Source organism: Sciurus vulgaris (assembly GCF_902686455.1).
Source record: "Sciurus vulgaris genome assembly, chromosome: 3".
NCBI classification, from domain to species: Eukaryota; Metazoa; Chordata; class Mammalia; order Rodentia; family Sciuridae; genus Sciurus; species Sciurus vulgaris.
This window is the reverse complement of record NC_136463.1, coordinates 174,080,106-174,100,433: the sequence shown is the minus strand read 5'-3', so window position 1 is coordinate 174,100,433 and position 20,328 is coordinate 174,080,106. Positions and strand designations below refer to the sequence as shown.

At 40.2% G+C, this 20,328-nt stretch overlaps 1 protein-coding gene across 1 annotated transcript in view; it reads right to left on the bottom strand.

The window, feature by feature from the left end:
* MOGAT1 (monoacylglycerol O-acyltransferase 1) overlaps positions 1 to 20,328 on the bottom strand; it is a 41,380-nt gene that overhangs the window by 9,169 nt on the left and 11,883 nt on the right. Inside the window, exons 2-5 of the mRNA XM_079131911.1 lie at positions 13,251 to 13,429; positions 12,389 to 12,593; positions 7,766 to 7,940; positions 7,076 to 7,275 (exon numbers count right to left, since the gene is read on the bottom strand). Coding sequence (XP_078988037.1) covers positions 7,076 to 7,275; positions 7,766 to 7,940; positions 12,389 to 12,593; positions 13,251 to 13,429 — 759 coding nt within the window. The remainder of the gene's footprint in view (positions 1 to 7,075; positions 7,276 to 7,765; positions 7,941 to 12,388; positions 12,594 to 13,250; positions 13,430 to 20,328) is intronic.

Sequence of the window (20,328 nt, the reverse complement as noted above, 5' to 3'; positions counted from 1 at the left end):
GGTTTAGTTTCATTCTGTTGCATATGGATTTCCAGTTTTCCCAGCACCATTTGTTGAAGAGGCTATCTTTTCTCCATTGCATATTTTTGGCAATTTTGTCCAGTATGAGAAAATTGTATTTATTTGGGTTTGTATCCGTGTCCTCTATTCTGTACCATTGATCTACCTGTCTATTTTGGTGCCAATACCATGCCGTTTTTGTTACTATTGCTTTGTAGTAGAGTTGAAGTTCTGGTATTGTTTCATTCTTCCTGCTAAGGATTGCTTTAGCTATTCTGGGTTTCTTATTCTTCCAGATAAATTTCATGATTGCTTGCTCTATTTCTATAAGGTACATCATTGGGATTTTAATTGGAATTGCATTGAATCTGTATAGCACTTTTGGTAGTATGGCCATTTTGACAATATTAATTCTGCCTATCCAAGAACATGGGAGATCTTTCCATCTTCTAAGGTCTTCCTCGATTTCTTTCTTCAATGTTTTGTAGTTTTCATTGTAGAGATCTTTTACCTCTTTGGATAGATTGATTCCCAAGTATTTTATTTTTTTTGAGGCTATTGCAAATGGAGTTGTTTCCCTCATTTCCCTTTCAGCTGTTTCGTCACTTGCTTATAAAAATGCTTTAGATTTATGTGTGTTGATTTTATTGCCTGCTATTTTGCTGAATTCATTGATGAGGTCTAGAAGTTTTCTGGAGGAGGTTTTTGGATCCTCTAAATATAGAATCATGTCATCAGCAAATAGTGGCAGCTTAAGTTCCTCTTTTCCTATTCATATCCTTTTAATTTCTTTAGTCTTGCCTAATTGCTATGGCTAGAGTTTTGAGGACAATGTTGAATAGAAGTGGTGAAAGAGGACATCCCTGTCTTGTTCCCGTTTTTAAAGGGAATGGTTTCAGTTTTTCTCCATTAAGAATGATGTTGGCCATGGGCTTAGATAAATAGCCTTTACAATGTTCAGGTATGTTCCTACTATCCCTATTTTTTCTAGTGTTTTGAACATAAAGGGGTGTTGTATTTTGTCAAATGCTTTTTCTGTGTCAATTGAAATAACCATATGATTCTTATCCTTAAGTCTATTGACATGATGGATTACATTTATTGATTTACGGATGTTAAACCATCCTTGCATTCCAGGGATGAACCCCACTTGATCGTGGTGCACAATTTTCTTAATATGTTTTTGGATACAGTTTGCCAATATTTTGTTAAGGATCTTTGCATCTATATTCATCAAGGATATTGGTCTAAAATTTCCTTTCCTTGATGTGTATTTGCCTGGTTTGGGTATGAGGGTGATATTAGCTTTATAGAATGAGTTCAGTAGGGTACCCTCCTTTTCTATTTCCTGGAATACTTTGAGAAGTATTGGAATGAGTTCTTCTTTGAAGGTCTTGTAGAACTCGGCTGAGAATCCGTCTGTTCCTGGGCTTTTCTTGGATTGTAGGTTTTTAATGGCATCTTCTATTTCATTGCTTGATACTGATCTGTTTAAATTGTGTATGTCCTCCTGGTTCAGTTTGGGAGGAGTATATGTCTCTAGAAATTTGTCAATGTCTTCAGTAGTTTCTATTTTGTTGGAATACAGATTTTCGAAGTAGCTTCTCATTATGTTCTGTATCTCAGTTTTGTCTGTGATATTTCCTTTTTCAAAACGAATTTTAGTAATTTGAGTTTTCTCTCTCCTCTTTGTTAGTGTGGCTAAGGGTTTGTCTATTTTGTTTACTTTCTCAAAGAACCAACTTTTTGTTTTGTCAATTTTTTGAATTATTTCTTTTCTTTCAATTTCATTGATTTCAGCTCTGATTTTAATTATTTCCTGTCTTCTACTACTTTTGCTGTTATTCTGTTCTTCTTTTCTAGGGCTTTGAGCTGTAATGTTAGGTCATTTAGTTGTTGACTTTTCATTCTTTTCTGGAATGTGCTCCATGCAATGAATTTTCCTCTTGGTACCGCTTACATAGTGTCCCAGAGATTTTGATATGCTGTATTGTTGTTCTCATTGACCTCTAAGAATTTTTTTGTCTCCTCCCTGATGTTTTCTGTTATCCATGTTTCATTCAATAGCATATTATTTAGTCTCCAGGTGTTGGAGTAATTTCTGTTTTTTATTTTGTCATTGATTTCTATTCTCAGTCCATTATGATCTGATAGAACACAAGGCAGTATCTCTATTTTTTTTGCATTTCCTAAGGGCTGCTTTGTGGCATAACATATGGTCTATTTTTGAGACGGTTCCATGTGCTGCTGAGAAGAAAGTGAATCTGCTCGTTGATGGATGGAATATTTTATATATGTCTATTAAGTCTAGGTTATTGATTGTGTTATTGAGTTCTATGGTTTCTTTGGATGGTTTTTGTTTGGAAGATCTATCTAGTGGTGACAGCGGTGCATTAAAGTCACCCAGAATTACTATGTTGTGGTCTATGTGATTCCTGAAATTGAGATGGATTTGTTTGATGTACAAGGATGCACCATTGTTTAGAGCATAAATATTTACTATCGTTATGTCTTCCTGATTTATGTTTCCCTTAAGCAGTATGAAATGTCCTTCTTTATCCCTTCTGACTAACTTTGGCTTGAAGTCCACTTTATCTGATATAAGGATGGAAACCCCCACTTTTTTACTGAGTCCATGTGCGTGGTAGGTTTTTTCCCATCCTTTCACCTTTTGTTTGTGGATGTCTTTTTCTATGAGATGAGTCTCTTCCAGGCAGCATATTGTTGGGTCTTTCTTTTTAATCCATTAGTCTATGTCTTTTGATTGATGAGTTTAGGCCATTAACGTTCAGGGTTATTATTGAGATATGATTTGTATTCCCAGTCATTTGGCTTATTTTTGGTTTTTAAGTTGGCTTGGTTTCTCTTTTGAGTGGTTTTTCTCTAAGGTAGTTCCTCCCTTTGCTGACCTCCATTGTTGTTTTTCATTTCCTTCTCATGGAATATTTTGTTGAGAACATTCTGTAGCGCAGGCTTTCTATTTGTAAATTCTTTTAACTTTTTATTTATCATGGAAGGATTTTATTTTACTTCAAATCTGAAGGTAAGTTTTACTGGGTATAGGATTCTTGGTTGGCAACCATGTTCTTTCAGAGCTTGAAATACATTGTTCCAGGCCCTTCTAGCTTTTAGAGTATGGGTTGAGAAGTCTACTGCTATCCGTATTGGTCTCCCCCTATATGTAATCTGATGCTTCTCTCTCGCGGCCTTCAAAATCCTATCTTTATTTTGAATGTTAGGCATTTTCATTATAATATGCCTTGGTGTGGACCTGTTGTGATTTTGTGCATTTGGTGTTTTGTAAGCCTCTTGTATTTGATTTTCCATTTCATTCTTCAGGTTTGGGAAATTTTCTGATATTATTTCATTGAATAGGTTGTTCATTCCTTTGGTTTGTATCTCTGTGCCTTCCTCAATCTCAATAATTCTTAAATTTGGTCTTTTCATGATGTTCCATAGTTCTTGGAGATTCCGTTCATGATTTCTTACCATCTTCTCTGTTTGGGCAACTTTATTTTCAAGATTAAATATTTTGTCTTCATTGTCTGAGGTTCTGTCTTCCAAGTGGTCTAGTCTTTTGGTGATGCTTTCCATTGAGTTTTTTATTTGGTTTATTGTTGCCTTCATTTCAATGATTTCCGTTTGTTTTTGTTTTTTTTGAGAATCTCTATCTCTTTGTTGAAATGATCTTTTGCTTCCTGCAGGTGCTCTTTCAGCTTATTGGTATTATCATTTATTGCCTGCATTTGCTCTCTTATCTCATCCTTTGCTTCACGAATCATCTTAATCATGTATAATCTGAAGTCCTTTTCTGACATTTCTTCTAACACACTGTCAATGGATTCTATTAATATAGAATCTAGATTTGTTTGGATCATTTTCTTCCCTTATTTTTTCATGTTGTCCATGTATCTTCCCCTCTAGCAGTGCAGATCTGGGGTATTACAGATTTCCCCCTATAGGCTTATAGTGGCCCTATAGGTTTCCAAAAACCTTTCTTTAAGGGGAGATCAATATTAACAGTGCCCAATTCAGACACTATGCAATCCTAGACCAAATAGCCCCTATGAGAACAATAACAAAATTATCATAATAAACAGAATGAGTTCATATATTATCTTCAGTAAAACAAACAGATTTGCAATAAGGTCTGCAGTTTCAAATGGAGGACAAAGAGGATGCAGAGGGATGTAGAATGTGGCTGTTAATGGGATAAGAAAAGAATATACAGAAGTTCTAGATAATAGAAAGGGTAAGAGTGTAATCAGAAGAAATTGGATGCTAGCATGCAAAAAAGAGAGAAAGAGACTCTGAGGGAACAGGTAAACAAAAGGAAAAGAGAGCAAGAAAAGTAAAGAAATAAAAACTTAAACCTTTTCAATAAGAAGAAAAAAGAAAATCTACAGTATAACAGTCATATAGTAATGAAACCTCCCAGTGTTCAATAGCCTGATGCATGAGAGTTACCTGACAATGAGCTTCATGCCTCCAGCAGGCTCTCAGGATGGGATTTGCCCCACCTAAAGATCGGAGCTCAGGTTTCCAGGATTATCCAAGATGGCCGCTCTGGCTTCAAAATGTGTTGGCAAAAGGGGAGCTGCAGCACAGGGTGTGGCCGTGGTCAGCAGGAGGTCCTGGAGGCGGGATGCGATTGGTCAGGCAGGGGTCCCGGAGTTCAGGTGTGTTTGATGTGGTTGTGGGATCCTGGAGGCCAGTTGCAATCAGTCGGTCTGGAGTCCCAGTGATAGGTGCAGTCAGTTGGTCTGGGGGTCCTGGTGGCAGGGAGCAGTTAGTCGATGTGAGGGCCCCAGAGGCAGGGAGTGATTGGTCGGGCTGAGGGATCCTGGAGACGGGGCTTAATCAGTCTGGCTGGGAGTCCTATGGGGCCTGGCTGTTGTCTCAAAATGGTGGCAGCCACGTGTAACCAACCTGCAGGTACTGTAACAGTGAACTTCCAGGCAACAGCAGGCAGCTGGTGCTCCACTGGTGGTCCGAGATCAGTTTGCTGACTGTTGTCGGATGATCGGGAGATGAACCTCGTGCGTTGGGTGATGGATAGGGTGTAAGGCAGGTGATGGACAGGCGAGAGGCAGGCAAATGGAGAATGATAGGTGCCTGACAATGAGCCTAAATGTTCACATTCTTAACTTGATTTTCAAAGGGCTTCAAATAATAATGGGATACTGGGGATGCTGCAGACTAGTAATTGTTTCAGGGTAAGTAGAGGGATTGACCAAAGGAAGTGTCCTTTTTTCTGAGGTTTTAAAAGAAGCACATTGGCTGAGCATGAACAAATGCAAGAGCAATAGCTTTCTAGTCTTTTGTTTTGTTTTGTTTTTGGTACCGGGGATTGAACTCAGGGGCACAGGACCACTGGGTCACATCCCCAACCCTACTTTGTATTTTATTTAGAGACAGGGTCTCACTGAGTTGCTTAGTGCCTTGTTGTTGCTGAGGCTGGCTTTGAACTTGCAATCCTTCTGCCTCAGCCTCCTGAGCTGTTGGAATTACAGGTGTGCATCAGCACACCCAGCTAGCTTTCCAGTCTTGACAACTAACTCTGATTCAATAATTCCATTTGACCCTTGACCAACTCCTCATTTGTTAATAAAGTCATAACCTGACTATATCAAACAACAAACCACTTTACTTAAAAATGCTTATCCCAATCATGATCAATTAATTCAACAAAATACACTTTGCTTTCAGCAATTACAACTTACTTCATGTGAACATATCTAGTTCTATCTAATTAATCTTTTCATTCTGAAAATTGTGCTTCAAAATTTCCTTTATAGTCTCCCCCACACCAGTAATAGAACTTTGTACACAGGAATCAAAAATGATCAATTAATATTATACCAAAGAAATGTAGCCAGCTGATCTTGAAGAATACAGTTGTAACCTTAAACTTATCTCAGTGCTCCTAATATACTAACTATCCAAAAGGCTGTAAAAATTACATCCGAGTTTATCACAGCATTTAAAGACAGCATCACGTGATGGCATGTGAACTGCAAAGCTATGTAAACAGTCAGTGAAAACCCCTCTCCAGTGGAATAGATGTAAAAAAAGAAAAAGTCACTATATTTCAATTTCATTTAATCCATGGAGCAAATATTATTCCAGTTTCATATAAAGTATCTAGTTTGGGTTAATTCTGCTAGGGCTAATTTTTTTTTAATTTTATTCACCAGTCTCCTCCCAACTGGAGTCATTCCTTATGCATTTATTTATTTATTCATTCATTCATTCATTCATTCATTCATTCATTTGAGGCAGGGTTACACTATGTTGCCCAAGCTGGTCTTGAATTCCTAGGCTTAAGCCATTCTCCTGCCTCAGCCTTCCAGATACAGGGACTATAGGAAGAGCCACCACACCTAGCTCTGCTCCTGTCCTTTTAGATCTTTACCTTCCTCTCAACAACTCCATTCCCTAAAATGTGTAACTTTTAAAAATAAAATACAGAATACATATAAATATAGCCAGTTGCACAAAAAAGTGCCTTTGCTATAGAAACTGATGCTTACATGAAATGTAATGAAGACATGTATTATATAGAAATTTTCTTCATTTAATAGACCCTGATGTAACTTGTTCAATGAAAGAATTGGTATGCTATAGCTGGTACGGAGAAATTGATTCTTTTTTAAAAATATTTTTTAGATGTTGATAGGCCTTCATTTTTTATTCATTTATTTATATGTGGTGTTGAGATTTAAACCCAGTGCCTCACACATGCTAGGCAAGCACTCCACCACTGAGCCACAACTCCAGGCCCGAGAAATTGATTCTTTAGAGAGTATTAGAAATTTTATTTCTGTGTGACTTAGTGGCATAAAACTGTTCTACCTATAGTTCACTAGTGGTATTCTTGAAAGCAATCATTCCCATTCAACTGGAAAAGTCATTTCATAAATAAAATGCATACTGTAATTAAAACTCAAACAACTTCTGCCAATTTTTATTTTAGGAAATTCATATCCAAATCCACTTGTCTTGCATTGGCACCTCAGTAACAACTCGCACTGCTTAAAGTAAGGAAACAATTTTATTCCTTTTATGTACGTACCAACAGTGTAGATAGGTTTCCTATAGGGTAGTAGACCAAAACTGTACTGGAAAATCCCTCTGGCATAAAAGAGCGGCAAAGCAAACCCCATGATCTTCTGCAGTTTCTCTTGAACAGTTCGAAGCCATGAACCTTCAGGGTTGCTAATTTGTTTAAACAGATCATTTTCGCCAAAAGAAAATACTGGGACCAAATGGGCCCTGCAAATAACCAAGGGGAAGAGAAGAATTTTAGATGAAAGATTTGAATGATTTATTTAGCCCAGCTGATGTTTGCAACAACAACAACAAAAAAAAAAAAACCTAAAAATTCTTCATTATACTGTATGTAGGTAACTTCCTGTTCAAAGAACTGAAACTGCATCACACTTGAAGGGAGTGATGTAGCAAGCTACCCAGTGACAGAATTTTATTCTATAGAAAGTCAGGGTTTCAGGAAGCTTCTTGTTTATTGGACTTTGTTCCTCTTGTGGGAAATTTACACCGTGTGCAAATTTTGTTTTTTGTTGTCCTTGTTAGTTCCTGGATGCCAAGGAACTGAGCAACCTCCGTACAACGTTTGTGTTCCATTCCCCAAAACATCTGCACCTGTTTTTCTTCTAAAATCAACTTGGAGGAAGTCCTTAAGGGCTAGAAAAATTACCTTCCTTCTTTGTGTTCATAAAGTCTTAACCTTCAAAAAGTCTCTTACCCGTGAGTCAAAGCGATTTTAATAAATCCTTTCCTCGGGCGGATGAACAAAGTCAATTTTCCTGGATGGGCCTCCAGTGATTCTTTGGCACCCCCAAGGACAATGACTGAAATGTTTCCACCTCCCTCCTGGCTCAATACATAGGAGAGACTTTCCTTAGACACTGAAACAGCCCCTTAGTGAAAAAAAAGCACATATGTAATCAGTTATCTCTTTTTAAAACTTAAAACATTTCTGTAATATGCTAGGGCAACAGTGGACATTTAACAACTATCCCTATAGTGTTTATCTTGGGGGCACTTTGCAAGTTTGTAAATTTTTTCATAGCCAAATCTTTGGTAACATATTTGTTCCATTTATGAGATCTACATTTAGGCAGGGAATGGGTTTGGTCTTCAAAATGTCACCTGATCATTATGAGGGCTACCACTTCTTTAGGTCAATTGTGCACTAATGACTCAACTCTACAGCTCTCCATTTATTGTACAGTTCAAATAAAAGGTGTGCCCCCCCCCTCCACTGCCTAGGAGTTGTTCAGTAGACACGCTGCACGGTTAAATGTGGTGGCCTTGGTCTTGCCTAGCAGGGCCTTGCACAGAAATAAAAAGTCTATCTCCCAAGAGGTTGCAGTGGATCTTCTGAACACACAATGGCCTGTTTCCAGATCTTCTGTATGGATTCTTATTTTCCAAACCTGAATTCATAGCAAATCACTTTAAAAATTCAGACACTGGAGAAGTAAACTACATCACTTGACAGATGTTGAAATGATTTTAAAATATATAGATTCTGGCTCTAAATGTAAAGTCAGTCTTTAAATGTATATAGTTCATTTTTGACAGATAATTGTTCAGTCTACGTATCCAGTAATTTTAAAAACTAAAGATTTCAGGTTTTATATGTACTATGGGTTCTTGGAGGAAAATACAGAAAGGAATAAAGATGAAAATACAAAACAGTCCTGACTCACAGGTCTGTTTCACTGCAGGTTTTATCCACTTAGTCATAACAAAATGTGTCAGACTAACTTTAGTAAGACACAGCGTACTTCATCTCTTAAAGGAAATTATGTACTCATTTTACTGTGGTTCTTTTTGGTGGGTGTAAAACTATGACAGAGGCAGAGGGTGACAGGTCAGAGGAATCAACCCGACCTGTCCTGGTGTGCTGAGCTCTCAGTGAGTTCAAAGTGTGCCATCTGCTCTGTGTGGCCTGAGTGGCAACTGAGGCATTTCTTCCACTGCAAACAGGGCCTCTGGATTCCCAGACAGGAGGCTCCTAGCGTGCTCTGGACACACTCAGGACCTGACAGGCTCCCTGTCTTCAGGCTAATTTTCAAGGCTGCTATCTGAGAGCTCTCTCGCTGTCTCTCGTGTCTTCTACCTTCATCTACACCCATGGACTCAACGACCAAGGGTGTGCTGAGTTCTCCCAAATCCATCTCCTGGGAGACAGCCCTCCTGGCCTCTAGGCCCACATCTCCAATGGATATCTCCGCCTTGTCAACTGCAAGACTCCTTCTCCTCCAAGCCTGCACACCCAAGCATTAAATTCTCCCTCCACGTGGTTCCTCTCCCAGCATCACCAATCAAGGTGAATGGGGCCTTTCTATCCAGAGCCTGGGTCAGAAATGCAGCTCCTCCCATACTGGCTCCTGAAAAGTGAAAAGGCGCCCAGACAAACCACTACAGACGCGGAAACTCACACAGGAGATTTTATTAGCCAGACGAACAGAGTCCGCCCTGCCGAGAGAGAGAGAGAGAGAGACAGAGAGAGAGAGAGAGAGAGAGAGAGAGAGAGAGAGAGAGAGAGAGAGAGAGACAGAGAGACAGAGAGAGAGAGAGAGAGAGAGAGACAGAGAGAGAGAGAGAGAGACAGAGAGAGAGAGAGTGTGTGCGCGCTAGAGAGCATCGTGGGGAGCTTCGCTTAAGTAGTTGAATTTCCCAGGCGAAGGACCATCGGCCAATCGGAGCAGTTAAAATTCTCCGACTAGGGATTAAGCCAATGGCTGCCGAGCACAAGTTGAGAGGTGGATCAATGGCTGGCTAGGATGGCAGACTGACAGCTGGGGGTGTTGTCATGCCTTCTTGCCTTTCCTGGCAGGCCTGTCCGACACCTGGCCACCCAGGAAGGAACCCCACGAGGTCGCAGGCAGCCCGAGGCTGGAGGTGAGAGCCAGACTGCAGGGCAAACCCAGCGCCTGCCTGCTGCCTGCCACCGCCAGGCCACACCCGGCGGCGGGTTCCCGTGGGCAGAGTGCTGCCTCGGCAGCTGCAGACTTGCTGCGCCGCATCCACTCGCTGGGCAGCCCACTGAGCACTACAGTTCCCACTTAAAGTGATGGCTCATTCACTCATTCAAAAGCATTTATCAAACACCTGCTACAGGCCCGGTGCCATGCCAAATGCTGACAATGATCACAAAATTCTTGGCGACTATCAAATATTTTTCATATTGACCTCCTCTCCTGTACTTCCAGTCAGAGTCATGGTTTGGCCCTTATCAGCTCCCCTTCTTCACACAGTAGGCCTCTCTCATTACAGTCTGCAGGCTCAGGCCCTCGGACCTATCTACCAGCTACAGTCTGAATGATCTTTGTATCACAAACTTCAACCAGGTCCCTCTTTTGTTCAAAATCCCTGACAAGTTCCTGGTGGCTTACCTACAAGATAAAATCTAAAATCCTCTCCATGACATATATGGCTGTTGTTGATCAGATCCCAGCGACCTGCCCAGACTTAATGGGGTAGACCAAACATACACAAACTTTGAAACACACAAGTGAGTGTTGACACACCAAGATGGGCCAAGAGGAAAGGGTTGGATGTGGAATTGAAAAGGACTTATAGCCACAGAAACTTCTTGATTAAGACACCTTGAGTGAGGACCTCTGAAGCCCCATGGGTTCCTTGTGACATGAAGTCTGGTGCACACGTCTGTCTATCTTTCACCAACCATACAGGGCAGTCACCAAGACAGGTTGAGAGAAGGAAGCTCTTTTCAGGCCCTGCACTGTCTTAAGAAGCCAGTGCTGGGAGGCAGTATTGAGGACCATCTACTCAGAGACAAGGACAGCCTAAATCTCCACTGACTTGAGAGATTGAACATTGTAGCAAAAAGGAAGATGTCACAATATAGACCAGGACAGCAGACAGGTTTCATCTCAGTCATTCATTTTAGTAAATAGCAGAGGCTGCGGGTCACCTTATGGAGAGACTCTGAGTTTGACTATTTGTGTCTGACACTGCCATAGAGTGGGTTGCACCTGTCTCTCTGGTGCCAGGAATTTCCCAAACCTGCTCTCAACTACACGACTCAAATTCGCCTGTGGTTATACTTCGAATGGGCAAACAGTATACTGCAAATTCGTTTCTGTGCTTTTTTGAAATTTTAAAAATGTCTTTTAAATTTTCTTCCTGTTTTAAAACTCTAACCAAATGCTTGCCAAACAAGGAGCAAAGGCACCCAGCCCCTGTGGTGGTTTGGGCGGGGTGAGTGCGCCCCCTAGAGACCAGAGATCAGATCACTTGGTAGCTTGAGGGGTTGGTGCGCCCCCTAGTGCACTCAATAGCCTACGATGGACACTGTTCTGCTTACAAACTCATAAAGAGAAACAACTTGAACTAATTTCCTACCAGATAAAGACAACATTAACTTGGAAAATCTGGAAGGTCATGGAAAATTATATCCTTAAACATGCCACTTCTTGATCCTGAAATAATTTTTCAAAAAAACTGCCCATTTTTCTTTAAATCCAGGAACTACAAAGACAATAATAATTATCCTATACAATGTCCACAAACATAAAACACTTTGTTACTGTCGTTCATGGTTGGTCAACAGGTTCCTAAAGTTGGAAAAACAAAGAATTTGAACTGAGACCTAGCAACACAACCTTAGGCTTCTGCGTGGACTTATACAGTATCTTTATGACATTTCAGATTTATTTTATTCTCAGAACTGGTAGGATTATGGTTTCAATGATCAAGGCACATTCTACTGGTTCAGAGTAGCAGAGTAGAATGCCTTCCTTCCTTCCTTCTTTCCTGTCTTTTCTCACAGTGCTGGAGATAAAACCCAGGCCCCTTGAGTATGCCAGGCAAATGCTCCACCTCTGAGCTGTACCCCCAGCCCCAGGGCTCTTATTTCTGAGCCAAGTTACATTTAATCCAGGAAAACAAAGAAGCACCTTGAGTACGTTTAGTTTATATCACTGCCATTACTTCAAGACACAGTGGAGGACAATGTCCATTTTTAATATTCATTAAAGTACATCAAGTGCCTTTCCAAGGGTATGACTTATTCACTTTGTGATTTGTTTTTTCCCCACATCTGGATATACAAAATGCATTCATTAATTTATTCTTTCATTGGATTAATATTTATCCAACGTTCCTGTGTTTCTGTCACCATGCTAGATACTTGTGAGGGAACAGAAGATGGGCTTTATGTCCCTGGCACCTACAGTCCAGCAGAGGTGAGGGACATGCAGGCAGCATGTGAGGTGCCAGATGGGGATAAGAACACAGGATTTTACTCTAAGAACAAGTGAACCCAAGTGAGCGTTCTGTGTGCTTCTGCCACCGCGGCGCACTAGAGGACCAGTGACCTGCCACTACTTACCGCTACTCATCAGATATTCTCGGAAGAGAGGACAGCGGAACCAGCACGGGAGCATGTGAACATACACAGTGAGGCCAGGAAACAGCTCCTTGAAGTCCGCGTAGTTGGCACAAAAATTTCCAAAGGCTCCAGTCACAAGTATTCCATGGGGGTGAAACCCAAATATGTAGTTGTGACTGGGATCCAAATCCCAAGTTTTCCTGAGCTACAACACATTCACATGGAGATAAAGACATACGACACCCCGGATTAGTTTCCATTGAGGAAAAAAAAAAAAAAAGAACACATGATTCATTTTTGTGTCAAGAGGAAATGGAGAACGTTGCTCATTTTCGTTCCCTGGGTTAGAACTGTTTCAGATTTTCTAAAATATCCTCTGAACCCAGGTCCCTTCATATACAGCCTTCAAGTTGTGTCACTGCACCTTAAAGTTCATTTAGCAACTTGGGCCCAACAGCAGACTTTCTCCCTCCTTAGGTTTCAACGTGTGCCCCCAAAAGCACGTGTGTGGGGAACCTAACCCCGGTGCAGCAGTGCTGGAGGCACGGCCATGTGGTCAGGGGATGAGACTCCCCTGACTCTCTCTTGCCCTCTCAGCCTTCTGCATCTGTCACAGAATGATGGAGCAAGAAGGCCCCTGCCAGATGCTGGCCCCTTGATAGTGGATGTCCCAAAATCCTGAGCTGTGAAAAATAAATTTCTTTTCTCTTTAAAGTTCCCAGTCTCTGGTATTCCATTATAGAAGCACAAAATGAACTCAGGCACTCCTGCTGAAAAGGAAAAACTTGAGATATAGGTGATGAACAAATTTCCACTCTTCTCCAAACTCAATATAGCAGTTTATAAAAACAATGCTACTCACATGAATTGGAAAATAGTCCTTAAAGTACCTCCAAACAGTCCAGTTACTGACCCAGTTGGATCTCCTGCCTCCTTGCTCTGGAGTTTGCCAGTCAAAGAAAAGCCATGTCAAATAAGGGATGTAAAGAAACCAATAGTTGTATATGATCAGTAGCACGAAGATTCCAACACACATCTGAGCTGTAAGAAAGAGAAAAGGCTCACAGAATCAGGATCAGTTAGTACCTGTTCCCTGTACTGCAACCAGGTACATCAAACTGAGCCTTGGTTCAGGTGTGCTAATAACAAGACAGCAGTGATGCAGTATTGTTTAACATCTGTTTGATGTTTACTCTATGCCAAGTAGGAACTCTGGATATTTTCACTTAATCCTCACAAAGTCACAGCACCAACAAAGTAGTCATAGTACTTTCGAAATACTTTTGGTCCTGGGGATCAAATCCAAGGATGCTTTACCACTGAGCTACATCCCAGGCCTTTTTCACTGTGAGACGGGGTCTTCCTATGTTACCGAGGCTGGCCTGGAACTTGTAATCCTCCTGTCACAGCCTCCTGAGCCATTGGGATTACAGCTGTGCATCACTGTACCTGGCCATAATAACTTTACTGTTCTTTCTACAGAAAGGAAAATAGAGGCTTAGAGAGGTGAAGTGAGTTGCCCAAGTCACACAACATACAAGAGGTTGATCTGTCTGAATTCAAGGTCCATGCCCCCCGCCATGGTCCTGTATCACCACCCCAATGAACAATGGAGGTGTGCAGAGGACTTCCTACACAAGAAATCCTGTCCTCTGACCAGGCGTGTTGGGGTATACCTATAATCCCAGCAGCTCAAGAAGCTGAGGCAGGAGGATCATGAGTTCAAAGGCAGCCTCAGCAACCTAGTGAGGCCCTGAGCAACTCAGCAAGAACCTATTTCAAAACAATATAAAAAGGGCTGGGGATTGGCTCAGGGGTTAAGTGCCCCTGAGTTCAATCCCTGGTAACAAAAAAAAAAAAAAAAAAAAAAAATACTGTTGTCCCACCTTCATTCTCTCTTTGATGGCACATGATAGCGACAAACTTCATTTTCAGGAATTCTATTGTCATAGACAAAAATAGCATATGAAGAACTCTTTAGATATCAACATATATGACTTCTTTCCACTTTTATAATGAAAGAGCAATTCTAACTTTTTTTTTCTCACTTAATATCATAGCTTCAAAATACACAGCGTACCGGGCCCAGTGGCGCAGGCTGCATAGTCCCAGCAGCTCACGAGGCTGAGGCAAGAGGATCACAAGCTCCACGGTAGCCTCAGCATCTTAGTGAGGCTCTAAGCAACTTAGGGAGCCTCTGCCTCAACATAAACATGAAAAAGGGGGCTGGTGATGCAGCTCAGTGGTAAAGTCCCCCTGGGTACAATCCCCAGTACTGCAGGAACAGCAATAAAAATACATGGAGCAAAAACTGACAAAACTTGACCTGGGTAGTAGTGACAAGAATGTCCACTTAAAGTCACCCACTAGGTTAAGCTGCACCTTTTAAAAAATGTCTGTGTTATGTATTACAATTGAAAATGTTTGTAGAAGGAAATGTATCAGTGAAAGAGAGAAAGGACACGAAGACACAAAGCCAGGTATATTGCAAGTGCTCACTGAACTACGATTTTAAAGCGTGCCATTTCAGCTATGTCTTCTGTTATGCACTGCAGTGGCCAATCTAGTGTTGGCTTCTGTTCCCAGATCCTACCCACTCCCTGTCTCCTCTGTTCTCAAATGACCCATCAAGTAGCTAAGTAACAGCACCTTGAAACCGCAGTTAGTACTGACCCTACATATACAATGCTTTTTCCTGTATATATACACACCCATGATAAGGTTAAATATATACATTAGGCACAGTAAGAGATTAACAAAGATTAATAAGCTAGGATAATTAGATCAAATATTATAATAGTTATTTAAAAACATATTGTTTCTTTCTGGAATTTTCCATTTAATATTTTTGGACTGCAGTTAACCATAAGTAACTGAAACCATGAAAAGCAAAAACTGTGAATAAGAAGGAACTAATCTATATTTATAATGTGTATATGTGTGTGTGTGTGTGTGTGTGTATGTGTGTGTGTGTTTTGGGCATATATGTATGTCTATCTATCTACCTATGAATAGATAGGTAGATACCCAAAATAGAACATGTATTTATGATTCTCAATACATAAAAGTCAAAATATTTCAGTTTGGATTTAACCAAAATATATAAGTGAACCTCGTCAGGAGACTGACTACTCTATCCACCGTGTGTTAAAGGTTCACAGAATGGGTGGAAGGTCAAGGAAGTACATGTCCTCCATACCTCTGTGGGGTGTTTATTGCATTCTGGAACTTCCAAGAAAGTTTCCATGAGCCCAGAAGCAAGGCTGAAAGAGTGACCTCTGCTGGCATTCCTAGGAGGATCATTCCATTTTCTTGACTGGCTTCCCTTTGCCCAGGTCTGAGTGTGGACGATTTACCAGTGATGGTTGGTCTTCTGTCTACTTTAGGGACATATGCCAAGAATTTACAAGAAACATATACACACTTCAGTCTTCTGTACTTAAAGTTATATCGGGTGAGCCAAGGTAGAACCGAGGAGGGAAAGGCCAGCTATTGAGTGGTGACCACCTCCTGTCGTTTTACCTGGGGACTCCTATCTGCTCCTCACAACCCTCAAGGTACAAATCACTGCCCCTGTTTTATAGCTGTGGAAACTGAGGTTCAGGGAATTCAAGTATCCAAAGGATTTGAACCTGGATCTGCCTAATGCCTAAATCCAAATACTTCATCTTTAAAAAAACAAAAAACAAACAAACAAACAAACAAACAAACAAACAAAAACACACTATCCCACCTATAAAAACATTGTGGACTTGCCAGTATTTATTTTAGTGCAGGGTGGCACATGCCTATAATCCCAGCTACTCAGGAGGCTGAGGCAAGAGAATTACAAGGTTGGAGCCAGCCTGGGTAATTCAGTGAGACTGTTTCAAAATAAAATAAAAATGGCTGGGGGCATGGCTCAGTGGTAGAACACTTGCCTAGTATGTGTGAGGCCCTGGGTTCATTCCCCAGTACCCACCCCTACATGAAAGTATTTATTGCAAGTACATAAGCAGGTTCAGAGCATAAAGAGTCAGACAAATGGGAGATTAATCTTTTCCTTACCATGAAGATGAATAAACTGAGACCCAAAGAAAATTGACTTAATTTCAATCACAGAGACAAGAATGAATCCAATACTGTGTTAAGCCAACCACACAAATACTAGTTGAATATACATTGTATATCTCTGGAATGTTCATTATATGATTTACATTTGTCATAGTTACAATGTGGATCTGGAACTGGACTACTGTTTTAGTCAGTTTTATTTTATTTATTTATTTATTCATTCATTTATTTATTTATTTATTGCCACTGTGACCACCAGATCGGACAAGATCAATTTTAGAGGAGGAAAAGTTTATTTGGGGATCACGGTTTCGGAGGTCTCAGTCCATAGATGGTCAACTCATCATGGCAGAAGGGTGTGGAGGAGGAAAGCAGCTCTGGACATGGCCACCAGGAAGCAGAGAGTCTTTGCTCACCAGGGACAAAATATAAACACAAAGGCACACACCCAAAGATCCACTTCCTCCAAACTAAGAGAATGGTTGAATTATCTCTGATAATCATTGGAATGTTGATCAGTCATTAAAAATAAAATTTAAGGAAAGATTATAATACCAGATTTATAATACCAAACAGCTAATGTGGTAGCATCCTACCTGCCTACAGTTGCCACTCAGTTAATCCCTGCCAGTGAATTAATATGCTGATTAGATTAAAGCTCTCATAACCCAATCATTTCACCTCTGAATTCTCTTGCATTGTCTCACACATGAACTTTTGGGGGACACCTCACTTATAAACCATAACAATTCACCTCTTATAGAATTTGCCTGGGGCAACTTCTTTTTAGCTCTCCACCTTCATTCCTTTACCTGATCACAGCATGTCTCCAAAGCCTGCCAAGACAGTAAATGACCTAAGGCTGCACAGTGCCTGGCACATAGCTAGTGCCCCAAAATTGGGGCCACTATTACAAAAATCGTGTTTACTATTGTACATTTGAAAAATGCACAAAAGTAGAAGAAGACAGACTATTAGCCAGATTCCTGTCATCCAGCAGAAAGAAATGTTAAATTTTTCCTTTTGGTTTTTTTTTTTTTTTCTTATGAACAAATTATGTTTTTTTTTGTTTTTTTTTTTTTTACCATAGCAGATCAAACATTATTTTTCATTTGGCATTTTATCAATTATCGTAATCTCACATTAGCTGTTTGGTATTATAAATCTGGTATTATAATCTTTCCTTAAATTTTATTTTTAATGACTGATCAACATTCCAATGATTATCAGAGATAATTCAACCATTCTCTTAGTTTTGAATTATTACTATCTGAGCATCTAATGAATGAGCTTCATAAATGACATCCCAAATAAAGTTTCCTCACAGTTTGGTATACCTCCATGGGATAAAAAATAAATGCTGGATCAGTGAGTAGAAAATTCTTTGTCACTTGATATGCTTTGAGAGTCTAGTATCTAGAATTTTCCTAATAAACTCCTGCTCCACATATTGCTTTATTCCTTCATATTGCATAACAGAAACAGAACCTGCATAAGTTTTTGTAATTCCTTAATTCTAAATTGGATTGAAAGAAGAAAATGTTATAAAAACTAGATAATTTGATAACCTCTATTTCCTATTTTTATCTTTAAGCAATTCAAGGTAACAGGATTCTTCTCAATTGGAAGTCAAAGAGAAGGTGAAGAAGTCAACTCCAAAACATTATAGAAATCAGTATGGAGGTTCCTCAAAAGATTAGGCATGGAAACATCATCTGATCCAGCTTCCCACTCCTCTGTATTCATCCTGAAGAGTTAAGGTCATCCTACTGCAGTGATACATGCATGCCCGTGTCTACAGCAGCACAATTCACAATAGCCAAGTTATGGAGCCAGATGAGGTGTCCGTTAATGAATGAATGGGTTTTTAAATACAGCACACATACATAATGGAGTTTTATTCAGCCATAAAGAACAAAATTATGTCATTTGAAGGAATATGGATTGGACTTGAGAGCAATATGTTAAGTAAGATAAAAACCAGACTCAGAAAGTCAAGGGTCATATATTTTCTCTCAAATTAAGGAAGCTCCAGAGGGGGGGAAAAGGAAAAGAAAAGAAAAGGAAAGGAAAGAAAAGGAAGGGGCTGGGACTGGGGCTCAGAGGTAGAACATTTTGCCTCACATGTGTGGGGAACTGGGTTCGATCCTCAGCACCACATAAATAAACACAATGAATAAAATAAAGGTATAAAAATAGAAAAGAAAGAGGAGTGAATTTCATGAAAACAGAAGGGGGAGCAATAGGGTAGAGGAAGAGGTCTGGAGGAGGGAAGGGGGCTGAAAAGGGGAGGCACTGGGGGTTGCAATAGACCAAATCAGGTCATGTGCATGTATAAACACGTAACAAGGAATTCCACTATTATGTCTAACTATAACACATTAATAAAAAATAATTCTAAACACTGAGCTTGATACCTCTTTTGGCTTTTTAATTAGAGCACTACAGGCATACCTAAGAGTTGGGTTCATTTCGTCAGTCACACGTGCATGGACTTGGACCTACTCCGCTGCAGGCCCTGGTGCCTTACTCCCATTCCCTCCTCCCTCCCTCTCAACCTCCTTCTTCTACTCCGCTGATCTTCCCTGTATCTTTATGGTATTCAATCCCTCTGCCTTTCTCCCCCTTTATTTTGCTCTAGCTTCCACAGAGCAAAACATTTGACCCTTGATTTTCTGAGTCTGGCTTATTTCACTTAGCGTGAAATCAATACTCTTCAAATCCTCCAGTTGATACCTTTCTAAATCAGTCAGATTCACAAGCCAAGTTGAAATGAAGGCTTGAATTTTAGCTAGCTTGACTTAATATATTCTGGATGAAAAAATCATAAATCAGACTCTTAATCACTTGTATGCCACTTAACTCCTGTAGATTCTGCCTCACTTAATTTCTATTGAGGTGTCACTCACATAGCATAAAATTAACCACTCTGAAGAAAATCCAATGGATTTACCTATTTTGGATATTTCACATACATGGATTTCATATATGGCGTGTATTGTGTGACTTTTTAAACTTTCACTTTATATCAAGTTTTGAGGCTCACCCAGGATGTAGTGTGTATCAGTACCTTATTCCCTTGTATGGCTGAACAATGTTCCCGTGTATGAACATACCAGTTTGCGGGTTCATTCATACATTGTTGGTGGACATTTGGGTTGTTCCTATAGTTGGGCTATTCTGAATAGTGCTGCAATGTCCCAATCACTGTAACAGTGCAAAAGTACAAAACAAATAAGGCTCAGCCAAAGTCTACATGCCATCCTTAAATTTGGCATCACCAACAAAGAGACAAAATTATATGATGCCTCCTGACATGATGTAATGGAAAATATACCCCATCATCTAGTCAGGTATGGATTACTCTCTCTCCTTTTTCTTTTTTTTTTTTTTTTGCTTGCCATACTGGGAATCAAATGCAAGCACTTTACTACTAAGCTACTTTTGAGACAGGGTCATGCTACGTTGCCCAGTCTGGCCTTGAATCTTCCATTCTCCTGTCTCAGCCTCCTGAGAGCTGGGTTTACAGGTGTGTGCCACCATGCCTGAGGCAGAGATGGGTCTTTCTACAAGGTAATTGGTTGAGGCGGTTTAAGGAAAGCAACCTTGGTGTAGGTCTGTGATCCTAGCAGCTCGGGGCAGGAGGATCAGAAGTTCAATACCAGACTCAGCAACTTAGTGGGGCCCTAAGCAACTTAGTGAGAACTTGTCTCAAAATAAAAAATCAAAAATAAAAAGGGCTGGGGTATGGCTCAGTGGTTAAGTGCCCTTGGGTTTAATACCGGGTACCAAAAAAAAAAAAAAAAAAAGGAAAGCAATGTTGTAAAAGATTAAAACCAAAAAGTGTAAGGGGATCAAACTGAGGGCTTTGCACATGCTAAGTACCT